Here is a 20,027-nt window from a genome sequence, read left to right as displayed (position 1 = left end):
TGGAGCATCCCCTCAAACTCTGCCATAGCTGCAAGATTACGACTTATCCAACCAAAATATCTATAACGAGTACAGCTCACAAGACGCAAGAGTGTGGAGAATGGGCGTGATCGTCTCGCCCTCTTACCTCGGGTGCTGGGACGGAGAAGGAGACCTCTTACATTAGGTGCAAGATTGTAGCAAACTGGACCCATTCTAAAAGGGAGTCGCAGTTTGTTTGGGTTCTGTACTGGGTGGAGAATACCATTTGATCCTAAGCTCGTTCTTCTACATATAAGTGAGGACTTTGACTGGGATAAAATAAAAAATTACACTACTCTGACTGGGATTAATGGTGGTGCCCCTCCTGCCCCCAACCACTCCCCTCTGTCAGAAGAATGCAAAATGGTCCTGGATCACATCATGGTAATTGAAAAATCACTATATACAGTCCCAGAATGCCCTTGGAAAACCACCAAGATTTGGCAGGCACAGGTGGAATACCGGGGGATCAGTCTTGTACCGATACACTCCTTCACCAGAGTGCTTGATGAGGAAATTAGAAACTTTAGGGGCTCAATTTCATGACCTCTGGACTGTCAGATAGCTCCTGTTTGAGAGAAATACCAACATGGGATGTGACTGGCTAGATTGGAAGTGAGGGGAGGTCGGGGGGAGAGGAGGAAACACTGCTTAATCATGGTCTTTGTTTTTTTATCAAACAAGGAAACACCAATATCTACTACAAATGTCATATCTACTACAAATGTCAATGTCATTGCTCCTGTCAAAGATCAATAGGAGGAAGCACCCGTGGGAGTGCTGGTGGATGGAGCACAAGGTAACACAAAAGGTGACCGAGTGTCAGACGGAAACATGCAAATAGCCAGATGGGACGAAGACTACTTTGTAGTGGGATAGGCCTAGAGCGCATTCAGTCCCAGATGGGTGTAGAGATAACTGAGAATGCAGCCACCACTGTTACCCAAGACAGTTTACAGAGGAGCACAGATAAATTAACCAGACACTGGGTTTAAGTTAAAGGGCAGAGGCCCCCAACCCACCCTCCTTCCATTAAGGAACAACCATGCCTCAGGGGGTAGACTCACCATCCAGGTACCCTAGACCCCCTCTAATTAATGAACACTAAAAAACAGTTCCCCAACATCAGAGACCCTAAGTTCTTCTATGAAGAATTGTAAAGTGTGTCCTAAGTGTACAGCTCAAACTAGGCTGGTGTCAATCAATTATTGCGCTGGCAGTACTAAGTGAAGCAAATGATAAGTTGGTAAAGTTGGGTTGGCCAAAGAGGATAACTGGAATGATGGGGCCTTGAAAGAGGCAAAGGATTCTTCGATGAATGTAGTTGCCAATCTTTTGTCCGATTAAAACAGACTGGACTAAAAGCAGAAGTAAAATCTAAGCAAAATAAAGGGACTTACCATCAGATTGTTTGAGAGATGTGTTTGAGAGATATTCAGTAATTGTCAGTCTGTTATGGATGGAGAAATTCACAAAGAAAAGTAATTTTGTGTTGAGTGTACAGTTTCATTTAAGGTAAGCATCTAATGCCTCTTGAATGTGGGCATTTCTATGTTATGTTACCTTCTGTGGTATAAAAGTGAGAGGATATATATGAATGACGAGTGAAATAAGACTTCCAATATATGTTGATATTGGTAGGCGCGAAATAAGCATGCAGCCATAGGAAATTAATGATGAATCTATGGTGTAAGGGGACTTCTGTGTATAGGAATAGTTTGATTGATTCCGCCCCTTATTAATTCAATAGGATCACTCCCCTTTATGATTCACAGCCTGGTACCAATAGCACACATAGTTCTAACCCGCTAGCTGAATTGCTTTCTCAAGTAGCCTCCACATTATGGTCCACAGAAGCCACTAATATGGGACCTGGCTTCGCCACAAACCCAGTAAAAATCAAGAGCAACCTAATAAAGCATCTACAATGTATCCTACAGTATCCTCAAGCCAAAAGGAATGGCAGGGATTCAACCATTGTGGACTTGATTAAACAAGGTGTTTTATTGCAGATTATTAGCAGATGTACTACATCCATTCTTACTATAAAGAAGTTGTGAAAGAGCAATGTGTCCCAGATTTGGGCAGGATGTATGTGTCATTAACAGCGTGGCTATCCTTAGTTTCCTTGTGGTCCCTAACTCCGCCACCATCCTTTCCTGTAACCCCACCAAACCATAATGGTTTACAGTGGCAAATGTTTGTTTCGCCTTGTTTTCCGTAACCAACCACACAAAGAGTCCATTCCTCTTCAAGCTCTTATTCGACAGATCACAACTTGTGAGGCAGGGGATACCCCAAGGTTTTACAAAGCCTCATCCGAACTTTTCCCAAGCTTTACAAAAAGGTTTGGACACTTTGGTCTTTGCCAGGGGATGTATTTTAGTACGATATATTGATGATCTGTTGTTTGCTTCTGTTACCCTAGATAACTCCAAAGCCAACTTCATATAACTGGCTAAGAAGGGGCATAAGAAGTCAAAGGAGAAACTGCAGTTTTGCCTTCCCTGGGTGAGTTATATTGGTCATAAGATCTCTGCCGGAAAGCACCACCTATACTCAAAAAAGACATCTGTAAGGTGCCCTGTCCAGTGATGGACTTTCTTGGGTATGACTCGGTACTATAAACAATGGATCCTCTGGTACAACACTATAGCAAATCCCTTCCAGAATTATGTTTTATAGGACACTAAATCATTTGCACCGGCCTAGAGAAGCTGAACATACTTTTGTACAAATAAAAGGCGCTCTTTCTCCAACGTCATCTTCGTGCAATGATGCACCCTAAACCCAGCATCTCTAATGCAGAACTTCATGACTGTCTCATGGTAATCAAGCATGTAAAAAAGCCCTGCAATTGTGTACAGATGCATCCATGCCAAATTGTGAATGATTATATTTTGTGGACAGTTCATGCCTAAGAAATTGTATTGCAATTATAATTGCATTTATATAGCCTTCACTACCCCTGATGAGGCGTCAAAGCAATTTTTGGCGAGTAGCACGCTACTCCGGAACCCATGAAGGATTAGTGGTGAATTAGCATAGTGAAAATATGAAATTCATTTGAGTGGTGGATATGTAAGTCAGTTACTTGGATTGAAAAGGATAGTGGAGGGATAAAAGAGGGAAAAAGGCTTGCAATTATATAGCGCTTGCTATCCCTAATGGGGGGGTTGAAGTGTTTTTTCTTTTTCAGTGATTAGCACTCTACTCTAACCCATACATAGGCGAACTGGTTGCAGGACAGGCTACTGTATATCAAATTGTAGAAAGATGCCTCTTGCCTAATGTGAGATCTGCCCGGGTTGCTCAACTTGTTGCCATTATTTCGCAGATTCTGCGGCTATGAACTCTGCCTAGGTTCAAATCAGTGATGCTGCTATATATGGTGCATAGACCGATTTGTTTCTCTTGCCCTCCACACAGTATTTTTCGATTATAGAAGAAAGCCTCTGAAAGCAGGATACCGAACTGGACAAAACTGAGTTGTACAGAGACCCTGAGGGAGTATGGCAAGGTAGCTCAGGGTGTGCTCACACCAAAATGTCTACACCCCAATTTTGCACGGTTATATCATATCATGGAGCTGCACATGTAAATAGGGGCTGGGTTGATCGATGCCACAAAATCTCACTCTTCTGTGCCTTCTTTTCTTCTACTGCCCAGTACTATTGCCACTCCTGAGCCATCTGGAAAAGGATTAAGACCAAAAGGTTATATATATATATCAGGAAAAGGATTAGGACCAACCCCACTGGCCACTCTCCTCCTTGAGGTTCTTTTGCCCACCTCCATATTAATTTCATTCAGAAACCAAATGTGCTACTTCTTAAATCGGCTAGAGGCGGGACTCTACCTCTCAGAGAGCTGGCTGGTGTGTGGGCTGGGTCCCGCATTGTGAACCCTGGCTGGTGTGTGGGCTGGGGTGAGGGGGCCGTGGAGGGCAGAGCCGCAGCCTGCAGAGAGGCAGAGAGTGCATGGCCGCATAGAGTGCAGCCTCAGGAGTGGATCGGTTGCGGGTGGTGATACCGCAAGGACTGCCTGGCCCATGGCGAGAGCTGAGGGAGAAGGCACATCAGGCCAAAGGATAAACACGATGGACCAGCGGGCCGGACCCGCGAACCACGGAGTGGTGACTAAAAGAGCTGTGCAGTGTTTACAGCTTGTCAATTGTTAAGCAGTGACTCGTTATGCGGAGCTACGAGGGGCCTGCCATTGAGATAAAGACTGACTCAAGCCAGAGAACTGGGATATCGTGTTTCACACCATACTGAACCCCACCCCAAGTACTCTTGGCCTAATTGCGGAGTGAAACCTGTGAGGCGGGGGAGGAGGCCGTGGACTGGGGTCTTGCAGGGGTGCCTGCTTGGGGACCTCCTATGCTCTGTGCTCTGGGTGGCACTAGTGAAATGATATCCTGACATCGCTGCAATCCAAGATATATGTCTATGTAGCTATCCGGAGTTGGAGGCATAAGAGGAGGTTTCCCCGACTACCAGAGGCACTGACGAAGGGGGACCGGAGCTGAGCAGGGGACGGGACTGGACACCTGCTGCGATCGGCTGCAGCCTACCCAAACTGACGCTGGATTGCAGGGCTCATGATTAAGCCAAAGGGTCTGGATCCCGCTCAAACTAATACAATGGGTAAATATGCTGTGCCAAAGATAGGGACGGATGTACAAAGTCAACAGCCTGAACAGACTGAGGCAGCAGAACCAACGCTAAGCGACATCATGGTGACTATAACTCATCAGAAAGGGGCTACTGAACCAAAGATCGATGCAGTCACTATAGATGTGAACTTATTGAGAGCAGATTTCCATAAAATTTCCAATAAGTTCTCTGCAGCTGAAACTAATATCAACCAGTTACACTATAAGCCGAAGCGACTGCAAGAACAAGTGCAACTCCTCACGAAGCAACAAGCAGACATGGCATTGAGACTGGGGGACCAGGACTGGCGCTCTTGAAGGAACAACATCAGGGTGGTGGATGTTCCTGAAGGAGTGGAGGAAACAAGTGTTGACCTGTTCCTGGAGGACCGAATGCTTAAAGAACTGTGCCTCAAATGCCATTCGAGCTTTTTTAACAGTAAAACGTGCACACAGGGCACCTATTCCAAAACCCAGACCAGGTGCACCACCGCGTACAATGATGGCCAGGATCTTGACTTATCGGGACAGACGGTATATTACAGGCTGCCCATTCGCATAAAGACCTCCACTATGAAAATGCTGTAGTGCGGTTCTTCCGGGACTGCATGGTGCGGCTGCAGCGCCAAAGTTGGAACTTTGAGGCCGTAAAGCGTGAACTGCGCAGTAATACAGTAAAATTCATGATGTTATATCCGGCAAAGCTCTGTATAGTGTACGAGAGGAGATTGTGGAACTTTCACACACCAGAAGAAACCTGGGAATGGCTAGAGTTAAATGGACGATCACCTCCACGAGACAGGCGGCCGGGGAGGCCAAGAGACTGGCTGCAAGGGGTCATGACTGAGGATAAGGACCCACAGAACAGCGACTGGGCTGTTGGAGGAGAATGACATGGCTGCCCTCAACTATATAATGCTCGCTACACTGTGGACTGGGGTCGAGCTGCTGTGTACATACCTACGATATGTGAGGCGTCTGCACATATCCTTTATAAATTGACCTTTGTGTGTGGGGGTGGGAAACTGACCAGGGATTTCAATAGATAATGAGCGGAATATATAAATAGCCGATTGAATAGGGGGATTTGAAGCAGGTATATTGGAGGGAACTACTCAACGGTGCTGACCCACACTACTGATGGGTATGTTGTTTCTGGGGTGACAGGCACTCTGCAAGTTGGGGCGGGTGGGAGATTTGAGCCCACAGAGCAGGGTATTAGGGAAGAGGGAGTTAGACAACCGAGGATATTGTTTCAATTCTCATATTGCATTGATTGTTTTACATATTATTTTGTTATATTCAGCAGCCATAGATAGCTACACAGGAATGGACATGCCCCAGATATAGTGCTGTTACAGGAGACACATTTTAAAGGCCATTATAAAGCCCTGGCCAGATATGGACAATGCTCACACATGCAGGATTCACATCAGACTCCAGAGAGGTGGGGATACTAGTCAAATCTTCCCTTCCATTCGTCACACTGATCGGTGTGTGGGATGGCATGCTCCTCAATGTCTGTTCAGGATATAAACCACCAAAACTCCATAACGTCACCTTACCTGTGCTGAGTACATTATTACTGGGGATGCCATTGGGCATTCTGCTACTGGAGGGTGTGGTGGGGGGGTACATGAATGCCATCATGTACCGGGGATGGGATAGAGTAGAGTATCGAGATCAGAAAGGAGAACAGGTACAAAGCCATTACGAGTCTTCGTAGACAGGATGGGACTGGAAGAAATATGGCGCAAACATAATCCCAGTGTAAAGCAATTTACCTTTTACTCTGCATTTCATGGGGGTACTCCCGTCTAGAGCATCTCCTGACACACACCACTAGTGTGGGTTTCTTCTGGAATGCAGTAAACAAGGCACATGGTATTTCAGATCACTCACCTGTGGAGGCGCTGCTTCAGTGGCACGGCAGAGACAATACATTACTGCCTAGATTGGACTGTTGGCTCTTTCAGGATAAAAAGATGTAAGGATAAGATAAGGGAGCATATGGAAAAATACTACCAAGATAATGTGGGGATGGTGAATTCCGCATGTACTATATGGGAGGCCTATAAAACAGTGATAAAGTGGTATGCCCAAGCCCTGGCAGGGGGAGAAGGAAGGAACAAACATTAAAATTTGAGGCCCTGGAAAAAGAGATCGTAGGCTCGAAGCAATGGTACTGGGTGGCAGTATCCCTGGCCCACTAGTTGGCCATCAAATCTGGTTCAAGCAACAAGAAATTAGACATGACGGGGGACAGGGCTCAGGCTCAGACAAGAGTGAGGTCAAGACAACTAACTCTAATATGTGGGTAACAAGGCTAATGAAATGATAGCCTGGTTGGCGAAACGGTACAGGGAAAGGAGCTGGAACCTGGAGATTTGTACGCCCCAGGGAACGGTTCATAAAACAGGTGAGATTGCAGCCGCATTCACTGACCACTATGAAGCATTGTCCACTTCGACCCATTTAGGACTGGAAATTACTGTACCGAACTCCTGACAGACATCTGCCACACTGAACTGTCGGTTAATGTGCGTAATGACCTGGAGAAGGACTTAACAGTTGAAGAAATACCTCCCAGCAGCGATGATGCGGCGTTGAAGGAGGGGGTGAGCGCATGGGCTCTGCTGGCTCCCCTTTGGTGTGAGGCGATAACGGGCTCTCCGGTTTAGGCGGAGAAGGGTGGCAATTTCCTCAAGAGGTGGCCACCCAAGACTTGCAATCTAGCTAGGCCACCAAACTTAACGGCCTGCCGGCCGACATGTATAAGAGTGTGGCTGCTCCATTGGCATAGCCTATGCTCAGCATGTTTCAGGAGGCAAAGACAGTTGGCAGACTTCCAGAGGACCAGCGGCTGGCCACAATAGTGGTCGTTCCTAATAAAGGCAAGCTGCCCCCCGCCACCCCCCTTCCTCGCTGAACTGCTACTCATACCAGCCAATCTTGGTATTAAATATGGAAGCTAAGTTGCTGGCAAAGGCAATTGCGACAAAGTTTTGTGGCGGGATAACCTCTATAGTACACCCCGATCAGTCAAGTTTTATGCCCCATTGAAGTACCAGATTTAATTTGAGGCACCGGTGTGGAGTTCTGCATATAACTGCTGACAAGCGGAAAGAGGAAGACGGACTGTTGTCATTGGACGCATGGGAGCGGTTTGACAGTATTGAATGGCATTACCTGTTCTTAGTATTAGAAAGGTTCGGATTTGGGCCACGGTTCTGTGCCTGGATAAGATGCCTGTATACCATCCCTCTGGCGGAGCATGAGTCAATGGGACTGTGTCTCATCATTTTGCCCTACACAAGGGCATGAGACAGGGATGCCGACTATACCCTATGCTTTTTGCGTTGATCCTGTAGCCTTAGCCGTCTGGGTCCGGCACGGCCCATTGGTGGCAGGCATAATGGTAGAGGGTGGTTGGGAGGAGAAAATCTCCTTATATGCACGACGATATATTACTATACGCCACGCACCCCCGCTTTACTGTCAGCAGGTTGCTCCACATATGCCAACTGTTTGGCAGCTTTTCTGGGTATCCAATCAAATGGGACAAATCCCTCCTATTCCTACTGTTGCGGCCCGTCCCATCCCTACCGGCCAGCAGAAGATCCCTCTTAGTAAAAGATAATTGTCAAATACCTTGGCGTATTAATATGCAGTAACAGTAATCAGTTCATGGCAGATAATCTACTTCCGCAGTTGGACAGATTGCAAAAGGACGCAACACACTGGAGACGGCTGCCGGTGTCCCGAATGGGAAGGGCTGTCCTGCTCAAAATGATGACATTGCCACGTCTATTATACATTCTACAGAACACTTCCTACAAAATACTATAAAGTTGATAGGGAACTACAAAAGCTTTTAAGGGATGGCAGTAGCTCCAGGATACCCCTTCATAAATTATAGGGAGTAGTATTCGATGGGGGCATGGCGAACTCAGATATTAGAAAATACTACTGTGCTACCCAACTGGTTACAATTAATGATTGGGTGTTTACAGGACAGGAGAAACCAGCCTATAGGGTGGATCGTCACACGATAAGACAGCGGGGATTTCCAGCGGTGTTATACAGCTAACAGTTAGAACAGTTGTCACCACACAGTCGTTCGTGTCTGACGAGAGGCCACAAAATTCCTCAGATGGGGAAACAAGGTGAAGGGTTGGACTCCACTATGGCATAGTGATCTAAGGAAGGTGGGGAATCTAAAGGGATTCAGTAAATAGAGCCTACTTGGGATAGACAACCTTGGGGATTTGTTGAGGTGCCATGCCATAATCTCCTTTGATGACTTACAAGCGGAATATCAAGATGTCCGCATCCAAAAAGTTCAGTTATTCATAATTCGGGCATGCGCTGCGGGCTTGCATCCTTGAAGGTAAACAACTGCCACAATACACACCCCCAATAAGACAGGCTTTTGCTGGACCCAATGCCAGACAAAGCCATCTCCTTAATATATCGAAAGATTATGATTTATGAATAACACACCAGACCCGCTGTGTGCCTTGCAAGAGACATTACAGGCAGATGTGGGAATGCTGGAAGGCAATGATTAGCTCGAGACACTCCAGGGTCCCATGGAGGTAGCTATAAGGGCATGTTTCCGTCTAATACAACTCTGTATTCTTCACAGATCCTACACCTCTAGGGTCCTCATACACTGACTAGGCCACTGTGGCATCGACCAATGAGCCAGGGGTGTGAGGAGGTGGGCTCATTCTTCCACATTCTGTGGGCCTGTCCAACAATCCAGAAATACTGGGGAGAGATAACACACGTTATGTCAGAAGTAGCAGGCCAGATGATCCCACTGGAGGCTACATGGCATATGTTGTGTGTGATCGGGGAAGAAACATGGCTGAAATATCGTAAGGCATGGCTGATGATTGTGACAAGGAATATTGGCATAGCATGGGGGCGGAACGACCCCTGCAGGTGGTGGATTGGAAGTTGGATCTTGACTGGTGCTGTGCAGCCGATAAAGTGGTATTCCAGAGTTGGGGATGCCCAAGGATATGGAAAAAAAAGTTTGGGGTTAGTGGGTGGCGTACAGGGGATGTTAAAGGGCCCTTTTGCTACCAGTATTGTGTGGGTGGGCTGGGGAACTGGGAGATTTGCTGCACTAGGTAGGGCTATTGATGTCAAACATAATGATGATGTTTTATATCCGCATATCTAGTCTTGAGCGCAAATGTCGAGGTGGGATCTCCTGTACTCTGTGTCGTTCAGTACTAATGCATGATCATCTCTGCGTTGCTGAGCACCTGTTTAATAAGATTTACAAAACAAAAAAAAAAACATTGGGCTCATCGCTCAGAGTCAATAGGGGAAGCTGAGAGAAATAACAGCGAGCTTACAAATAAAAAGCAAATATCTACTCAGAATCCCAACTGTAGAAGCCCAAAGCCTTGCCTCGAGCTCTATGGTCCAACAGAGCCATCCTGACCAAACACACCAGACTGAGTGCCTATGAGATAGTTTTGCTACATCCTACAATGTTACCTTCAAATACTGAGAAACAAGTAACTGGGGTAACTGATGGCCAAAATGAAAGTGATACAGTTTTAGAGACCACACGAAGCAACATGCATATCCAACTGGCAGCTTGTTTCAGAAATAATGAAAAGAGTATTCACAATTCATCTGCAGCAAGTAAGCCTTCCCCAGGCTACCCAGAGACTGGGTAGCCAGCCGGTTATGTGGTCCCTGCCATCAGACACTCTGCAGAACATCCTCTCTCAAACAGTAGGACGCACAATGAGGTTTTCTGAAACAAACAGATTCTTTTCCATTTTGTTTTCTCAACTATATATGGTCATCAGAGAGATAAACATAATGGTCATGTATTGGAAGTAACCAATGACGCAGTAATTTCTTTAGGCCTGATCACGGATCTGCTGGATGCCCACAAAACAATGCTCCTACTCAACTGAATGGCCCTGGATTGTTCTTCATGACTAAAAAGGGGATTGGGGGAATCCATTATAGCTTCAGAATGTTGCACTCATCTCCCCAATATCTCCTTCCGTATCCATGAACAAATACACCATATTTGGAGTAGTGCGAGAAAAGTGCATTCGATTCAGAGTTGCTTAGACTTGGAACGGAACTGGCCTCTGATTTTGGATAACTGAGACATTTCAGAAATGGGGACGGAGGATTTTTTAAAATACTTATAGCAGTGATTTTTGTCATACTAACCCTTTAGGTTTATATTAAATTAAGCGCCTCGTCCAACATACTTCCATTAATAAAGGTTTTGCCTCATCAGCTTGCAATGTCGGAGGATGGCAAAAAAAAATCTAACAAAGAATATAAACTGAAGTGGTTAGGATACTTGCCATCGAACTGGTATCAGCTTTTTACATCACGAAAAAACAGGGGAGCCTGAGGATGTAAAATGTTCATATATCTTTCTATTTCTACACTTGAACAGAGTGGCAACGATAACATGTCCAGTTATGTAACCTGTTTCAAATAACAAAAAGTCCAAAATATGTGACTGCCGGGCACAGTAGTTTAATACATGGAAGATGTTTAATTAAGAGAATACATCCAATTGCTCTACCTGAAGAAAGTAATGCTGGGTGATTTATTATGCAGCATTCATATTTTACAGAAGCCCTGATTAGGCGCTCGCATGAGCGAAATGAGTTTACTGTCTATGATGTTTCTTCTTATAAAGAATGGCTGAATAAAGGATCTTTTAAAATGACCTCGGCTGCAAGCATCTTGCAGTATTAATGTTTTGGACTTAGGTATTTGAAACAGGGTACATAACTCGACATATATTATCACCGCCTCTCTGTTCAAGTGTGTAATGTCAAAATCTGGTCTACTGGGCAGCTCACAGGGAAGTGGTCAATGATTTGCTGTGATTGATGTAACGGTATTTACTGCTGGTGCTGTGTCTCTTAACAATTGTGAATTCATTTTTTACACCTATGTAAAGCACACGGATTCTGAATGTACTGGCATCTTGTTATTACATGTTGCACAGTGCACATTTAGCCTGACTGTTCTAAAAAGCATAGCCTCCTCCTGAAGTTGGCACTACGAAGCCGAAACCACAACAATTTGTGAAGTAATCTGTTTTACTTTGGGTTACTGTATCGCCTTTAAGGTCTTCCTGCATTCTTTCCATGAGACAAGTTTTGCACCTATTTATTAATGCCAAACAGCCTGATTCATGTACGGGCCGTTTTGCGTGGCCCTAATAGCGAATCATAGCGACTCGCTATTGAGGACACGCAAAACGGCATTCATGTAGGAATTGCTAAATCAATAGCGATTCCTACATGTTCTCTATTTGCGAGTAGCAATTTGCTACTCGCAAAAAAAGGAATGACTCCCCATTCATTCCTATGGGCCAAAAGGCCCATAGGAATGAATGGGGAGTATCCCTCATTTGCGAGTAGCAATTTGCTACTCGCAAATCAGATAGCGATTTGAAGGGTGCCAGGGGTGTCCAAAGGACACCCTGTAGCACCCCTAAAATGCACATTTGAGCAGGTGTTGCGCACACACATGTCCAAAGGACATGTGTGTGTGCAACATGCAACTTAGAAAAATGCTTTTAAAAGCATTTTTCTGAGTTTTTGCTATTTACCGAGAGGTCTGACCTCTCGGTAAATAGCGGCCCAAAAGTGTAAAATCGCAATTTTTTTGTGTGTCATGAATAGCATTTGAGGAATCTCTATTAGAGATTCCTTAAATGCCATTCCTCGCAAATATGCGAATTCTTAAATAGCGATTTTTGCATTTGGGATTGTGAATACCAAATGCAAAAATCGCACTCGCAAAGGGCCAGATTCTCAGAATCTGGCCCTTTTGCGAGCGCTATTAGCTACATGAATCAGGCTGAAAATGTAGTTTCAATTGACCCATGTGTTCTTTCCTCCGCCAAATGCATTGAGAAAATGCAGCACTGAGATTTTAGCAGTGCATGCTTCAACTGACTAGAGGGAAGAAGCTGTGGTCCATTGAAGTGGTAAAACTGTACTTAGCCAGCAAGCATCAAAAACAATCTATTTCTGCATTAAAAGTTAAGACTTTTGTGAAGTATCCAGAGTGTTGTCATTTACAATTGGTTCTGGAAGGTTATCGATGAGCAACTTAAAGTCAAAGAGAATGATTCTGCAAATTCCACAGGTTTAGTCTACGTGAACAATTGCTAGCTTTTTAGGTCTCGCCTTTTCCATTCCGAAGGAATGGGAAATGGCGAGAATTCAAGTGCTCAAAATCCTTGTGAAACCACCGCTTTTTTAGTGCGGTTTTCTTCAAGTTCACATGGCCACAGGCACGCGCTTTTGGCCCATAAACTTTCATGGCCATCTGTTCCCCAATGTCCCTCCCACCCTTCCTTTGATCTTGCCGCGAGTTCTTACAGGCTAATGGCCCTCCCCCAGCACAGAGCGCGCATCGCGGCCGCACAGCACATCAAAGGGCTTCTCCCAGCGCGTGCTGTGCGGCTTCTCCTCCCCTAATTATTCATGGCCGGCCGGTGGCCGGCCGTACTTTCAGTTTCCCGGCCGCTCTTGTTCCTAATGTCTCCCCCTTCATCGACTTCAGTCTAATTGGAAACATATGTGTCTTCATCCTCTTGGCATTCCACGTTTTCCCTTCTTCATTCCACGGCTCCCACTTTGTCCCTCCTTTTCCCCCTTCCTGCCTTCGTTCTGTACTTGTGCATCATTGTTTTCCTCATCATTCATCTTCCACTTTCTCCATTGCCTTTCATTAATTTCCTCGTCATGTCTCCATATATTCTCACCTAATTACCTATCTGGCATCGCATTTTTCCGAAGTCGCCACACATCTTCCATTTCCTTCCTCCTTTCTTTCCCTTGTTCCTGGCGCACTTCTCTAATTTTTCACTTCTTTCCTTTCTCACGTCTTTCCAACTTCCTTCGTCCACCCCTCCACTTCTGCCTGCACGTCCTTCTTTCTTCTGCCAAATGCTGTGTAATGCCCCAGCGTCTGCAGTCTCCTCCGGGTGCCTAACTATCATACAGGACTGATTTTCATCCGTGCATTAATAGAACACCTTTGTAGAAAGTAAATTCCTACTTAGATCGACTGGACAATTGTGCATGCATTAGATGTGCATACAGCGCTAGGAGACACGGAAAGGGCCGCGCCGCCGCTAGTTTGCGAGTAAAACAGCGCGGAAATAACAAAGCTGTGTTTTATTGCTGTGGAGTCGAAGTAACAATGCTTGAGTGGCACTCAGCCCTTACACTGTGCTCGCATCTTTTTCTTCTTTTCATGTGCTTGGTGTAGCTTTGGCGGCCCCCTCCCACAGCCTCACAAGCCGAGCAGCACTCCTCAAGCACAGCGGGCAGACGCCGCCACTGGGCACGAGTTTGCACAAGAAACACACATGTATGTTATGTTATGTTATGTTATTTTGTGACTTTTATAGCGCACGGCTACTCAATGAGTGTCCCGGCGCTTTATTGACATCCTAAAAGCAAACATAACACATAAAGAATAAAGAGGGAAGCACAAAAAGAATTTTAATTGTTTTGTAAAATCAAAGAGGCAAACAGCCAGGTTTTGAGGGCCTTTCTAAAAGATAGCAAATTAGAGTTGCTTCGTAACAAAAAAGGCAGAGAGTTCCAAAGCTGAGGAGCCCGAAGCATAAAGGAACGACCTCCCAGTCGAGCCTTCCTCACACGGGGCACAACGGCAAGAAGCTGTGATCCAGATCTCAAAGATCGCGACGGGCAATATTGCTTGAGCCTCTTCTGCAGGTATTTAGCCCCAGTTGAGTAAAAGGCCTTATGGGCAAGAGTCAGAGTTTTAAAAACTATCCGCTGTCGGATAGGCAGCCAATGGAGTGCCTGTAGCAGGCCAGAAGCATGCGCTCGCCTATGCAAGCCAAAAATGGCGCGAGCCGCCGCATTTTGGACCACCTGCATCCGCTGCAGGAGGTATTCGGGCAGGCCAAGATATAAGATGTTAGCATAGTCCAATCTTGAACCAATCAAGGCCTGCACCGCAATCCTCCTGTGATCTTCTGAGAGCAGCGGAAAGAACTTCCGCAACATGCGGAGAAGTCCAAAACACGAGCCTGTAAGAGTGAGGATCTGAGATCTGAGGGTCAGACCGTTGTCAATTTTGACCCCCAGATTCTTTGCTACCTGCGACGACTGGCTCGGAGGAGACATGTCCGTCGGCCACCACATCTGCCAGTCCGGGTCGGATTGGCAACCGAAGAAGAGTACCTCCGATTTATCTGAGTTGCACTTGAGGCTGTTTAGTTGGAGCCATTTGAAAACAGCCCCAAGGCACTCACAGATACTCTCTCCGTCAAAATCCTCCCCTTTCCGGCAGGTGAAGAGCAGCTGGGTGTCATCCGCGTAGGATACGATCTGGGCTCCATAGGACTCCGCCAGGGCCGCCAATGGGGTCATGAAGATGTTAAACAGAGTCGGGCTCAATACCGAGCCCTGCGGGACTCCGACTCCCAATGGCGGCATCTCGGCGGAAGCCGAGGAAACCCAGACCGACTGTCGGCGACCAGCTAGAAAAGATGTAAACCATCTCAACACCGTCCCCCTCAGACCGATCTCATGAAGTCTTAAGAGGAGACCCCCATGGGGGACGGTGTCGAAGGCCGCCGACAGATCGAGCATGATCAACATCGCTCTACCACCCAGATCTAGCATCTCCTTGATGGCCTCAGAGACCTCCAACAGCGCCGTCTCCGTACTCAGATTAGGGCGAAAGCCCGACTGAGTAGGGTGAAGCAGGTCATTGGTTTCCAGAAAATTGGAAAGCACGCTGTGAACATGCTTCTCCAGGGTCTTGGCTAAGGCCGGAAGAAGAGAAATCGGCCTATAATTGGCCAAGACCTCAGGAGCCAGACCGGGCTTTTTAATCAAAGGAATGACCATAGCCCGCTTCCACGCCACAGGAACCTCACCTAGGCTAAGGGAGCGATTCAGGAGAGGGTTAACCAACGGGTTGACTACCTCCGCCATCCTCGCCAAAAATTTGGCCGGGCATGGATCAAGCGGTGACCCAGATTTAAGATTGGCGAGCAGAGCCAAGGAGGAGGCCATAGATAAAGGCGGGAAATCAGAAAGAATAGGTCCTGCGAAAATCGATGGGACAGAGCCAGCATCAGGGCCAGACAGAGCAGCCTCCGGCCGCGATGGAAATGACTCCTGTATCGTCTTGATCTTTGTGGTAAAGAAGCCAGCCAGATCCGCCGCCCACTTCCGACTAGGAGCGGACTGAGTCCCATTCGACCGCGGGGTGATGTATTCCCTAACGATCGAGAAGATCTCCTTGCCGGAGTTCGAAGCATCCTCGATCCTCCTGGCAAAATAGCTTTTCTTCTCGACCAAAATCGCTCGATGGTAAGTTTTGACCATATTCCTGTATTCGAGCTTGGCTTCTGAATTATACTGGGCTCGCCAGGTCCTTTCAGCCACCTTGCACTGCCTGCGAGAAGCGTGCAGCGCCCCGGTGAACCACGGGGCAGAGACCCGTTTAGATAATGGCCGAGAAGGTCTTACCGGGGCCAGATCATTTAGCCTCTCCTCAAACCAATCCTGCAAGGATTCCAAGTCGCTGTCCAGATCTCCTGTCAATGGACACGGATGGTCAAGTAGTGCCTTAGATAACAATTCAGGGGTCACCTGGTGTAGCGCCCTTGTCTCAGCACCAAACTGCCTAGAGGCATTGCTCCGGAGTCTCTCATTGGCCGGTATATAAAACTGCACCAGGTAATGATCGGTCCAAAGCACCGGTAGAAGTGCAGTCACCTCTATGGAGGAAGAGGAAAAGACCTGGTCCAAGGTGTGGCCTTTATGTAGCATGCTTCTAAGTGACAACGGCATCTGCTCACTGGACCACAATGCCATGCTGCCAGTGTTTTGGTACCGCCTTGATCTCCGCCGTTCACAGTGATGTTTTAACTTGATTCATCCCGGTCTGCGCGCGTTAAACTAAGGAAGTGCACAAAGCACGTGCACGACGCACTTCCAAAGATCACCGGTGAAACAAGTCATATTCTGCGTCCCGCTCCAAATGCTGTGTAATGCCACAGCGTCTGCAGTCTCCTCTGGGTGCCTAACTATCATACAGGACTGATTTTCATCCGTGCATTAATAGAACACCTTTGTAGAAAGTAAATTCCTACTTAGATCGACGGGACAATTGTGCATGCATTAGATGTGCATACAGCACTAGGAGACACGGAAAGGGCCGCGCCGCCGCTAGTTTGCGAGTAAAACAGCGCGGAAATAACAAAGCTGTGTTTTATTGCTGTGGAGTCGAAGTAACAATGCTTGAGTGGCACTCAGCCCTCACACTGTGCTCGCATCTTTTTCTTCTTTTCATGTGCTTGTTTTCTTTTCCACCTCCTTTCCCTTGTAATCTATTGCTCATTTTCTGGTTCTCCAGCACCGCAAAGCTATACAAATGGCAATAGCACTATAAAAATAGGATCACTCCACTGCAAACAAAACTAGCATTGGCATAGCCAATATGTCTTGCCTTTGGGACCTTATAAGCACTACTTCCTACTTGTCTTTTTTTTCCCATTGCAGTGGGCAATGTTATTGGGCCGTTAGCAGTCTGCAGAGTGTAACATTTAATAAAACAAAAGCATACTGTAAAACTTCGGACACAGAGTATTTATACTAGGAAACAGCGCTCAGCCAAACGTCACGCACGTTAAACGCTTCTCTCCATTTCATAGGCTTCATAAGAGGCGCGTGTTTCAGTAATGACACCTCCAGAGACTGAGTGACGCTGAAGTCCCGAAAGACATCTTACACCTCCGCCATTCGGAACAACCCTGCTCGCCGCTGCAGCTAGTACTGAGGAGCCAAGCTGCAGTGAGTGTGCGCGACGCCATCTTACTTTCACCCAAGCTTCCTGGTGATCGGATGTTCCCTCAGAGGCTGACTCCAGCATCATATCCCCTTTCAATGTTACACTGAGACAGATAGTCCAGCCGCTGGTCTCGCCTTTTACCTGAAGCTTTGACTCCGGGCCTTGGTTCCGAGAGGTCAGCTGCACATGCCAGCCCAGCACAGAGCGCGCATCGCTTGTTTTTTTTAGAGCGCTGTGCTCTCACAAGCACTACTTCCTACTTGTCTTTTTTTTAACATTAAATAATGGCGGCCGCGCATCTTGTTGTTGCTTGTTAAGATGTAAACTTGCTGCGGGGATGTAACCTCTTGAGCTCAGGTCAAAGCCAATCGCTCAAACTTTCCTAATGCGAAAAGTTAAAAGTATGGGCATTGTAAATCACAAAACAAAAAAATAAAATGTCATTTAGAAAACCAATAGCTCAAACGTTCCTACTGCGAGACCTATTGGCAACGCCAGTGCTTGTTTTATATTGAAGGCCACGCTTAAATTAGATGCAGCATGAGTTAGAGTCACGGCACCCTGCAAAAACTAACTGCTCTTCCATTTGCGGCCAAGGTCTTACATAAGTAGATCTCATACATTAAGGTAGTTGCATTGCTGAGCTAACAACCTTTACTGGGCACAGCTTCTTTCATTTTGCCAGAGTATCAAACACCACTGTGACCGTGTAATTGAAAGAACGTTGTACTGATACTGGTGCTAACATCAGTTGCCGTACATAGTATGAGAATTTCCAACTCAGGGCACTCAAACACTCCTACGTTCAACTGATCACAGAGGCAGTTTGCCTCACATCAACATTCCAAATCTGTGAGTGTGTGTGCTGCGCTGGTGGACAGGTTGGAAGTCGAGAGGGTTCTGAGGTCCCTTGCATCATCTAAACTGATAAGTCAACTCATAACATATCTCTTTTGTTGCAACAATGAAGATTATGCAACAGAGACAAAAATGTTTCTATTGGCTTGCGTCATCCTCCATGCTAAACACTGCCTTCACATTGTAAGTGAGGCTTTTTAGTCCCTTCTGGTTACCACGCTGTCCAGTTTTAGCCACGCCCACCCGGACTGGATATTTTACTGGAGGCATGTCATGCTCTCCTTCATTACTCCATGTAGGCACTTTGTTTTCGTATTACAGAGAAAGCGCCTTGTAAACAAGCGTCTGTCGTTCCACAATGGCGTGAATTTGTTTTACCTACCCCACCACCCGTGCGGACTGCCGGCTCCCTCTGCGCCCTCACCCCGAGACAACAGGGACAGGAAGAAGAGGCTCAATCTGGAGCTGAGGAACAGGAAGCCCGGGGAGGTAAGGTAGCCGCGCGGCGTGGGGTGTTTGGGAGAGAGGGCTGCCAAGGTGACTGGACGGAGATGCACCGGGCGAAAGAGGGGATCGGTACCTTGTTCTGCATGGCACCTGCAGCTAAACTTGAGCAGGCAGTCTTCAATGGCTTCCGCCGGCAATGGAACAAACCCTTTCACTTTTAATTTTCAGCCGCGTTTCATCACAGCATGGCAGCTGCTTGCGAAGGTCATGTGCCTTTCTTTTTTCTTGGACGTTCCGCAATGGCGAGAGCTTGTTTTTAAGGGGGGGGAGGGGCGGGGCGCACAGCAAAATAATGTTCGAAAGTGCCTTGTAGTTACTTCTCTGCATGAGGGCCCGCCCCCTCATCACATAGCGAGGTTCTTCAAATTAACAAGATATGCATGTGCAACAATGGAGATTTCATGAAACAAAAGTATGAAAAACAGCGACCTTTGCACTATATCATCACACAGAGAAGTAGACCATCGCGCCTCGCCCCACTTTGCCTCCTTGCTTTTGTTTCTCTGTGTGAGTGTTTGTGGGGAGTAAAAGCTGCATGTGAGCCACAGGGGCCGCAGCCAGCACAGACTGCAGAGAAACAGGGGGCCACCGCGAGGCAGAATAAAAATTTAGCTAGCACTCGCGCCAAGAATTTTCAATTCTATTAAGGACACAGAGGCGAGGATTATGCTTCTCTTTCATTTTAATGCTACACACAGCAACCAATGAAATCTTTGTATATCAAAAACAAAACTACATTTCCAATAATGCAAAACACATCATCACTTCCTGTAACAGTCCATAAGACCTAGGCATTACCGAATAGCCTCCTCTTTCTTTGCCTTGAACATAAGTCCATAAATAACTGAAGTCCAACATAAACATCCTCCAACGTGGAAGAACAGCCAACTGGAAAGAATTCCTTCAACTGGAAACCTACTCAGTCCATCTTCTTCTCAGAAACCTGGAAGGATGAGAAAAAATGCCCGTAAAATCTGCAAACACAGACTATAATCATGGGAGGGCAAGATATTACAATGCATGTAATACAACCGGGTGGGATAATCCTCGCCTCCTTGTCCTTAATAGAATTGAACATTCTTGGCACGATAGCTAGCTAATTTTTGATTCTATTACA

The 20,027-nt window shown here is 46.5% G+C and overlaps 1 protein-coding gene across 2 annotated transcripts in view; it reads right to left on the bottom strand.

Moving 5' to 3' along the window:
• The window catches only part of LOC144770216 (uncharacterized), a 591,183-nt gene that overhangs the window by 516,130 nt on the left and 55,026 nt on the right, over positions 1-20,027 (bottom strand). Inside the window, exon 2 of one of the 2 annotated variants that reach the window (XM_078654542.1) lies at positions 19,709-19,853. The exons of the other annotated variant lie outside the window; for it this stretch is intronic. Coding sequence (XP_078510668.1) covers positions 19,709-19,748 — 40 coding nt within the window. The 5' untranslated portion in view covers positions 19,749-19,853. The remainder of the gene's footprint in view (positions 1-19,708; positions 19,854-20,027) is intronic. 2 annotated transcript variants of the gene reach the window in all.

This window comes from Lissotriton helveticus, chromosome 7 (assembly GCF_964261635.1).
Source record: "Lissotriton helveticus chromosome 7, aLisHel1.1, whole genome shotgun sequence".
NCBI lineage: Eukaryota > Metazoa > Chordata > Amphibia > Caudata > Salamandridae > Lissotriton > Lissotriton helveticus.
This window is presented reverse-complemented; position numbering and strand designations above follow the sequence as displayed.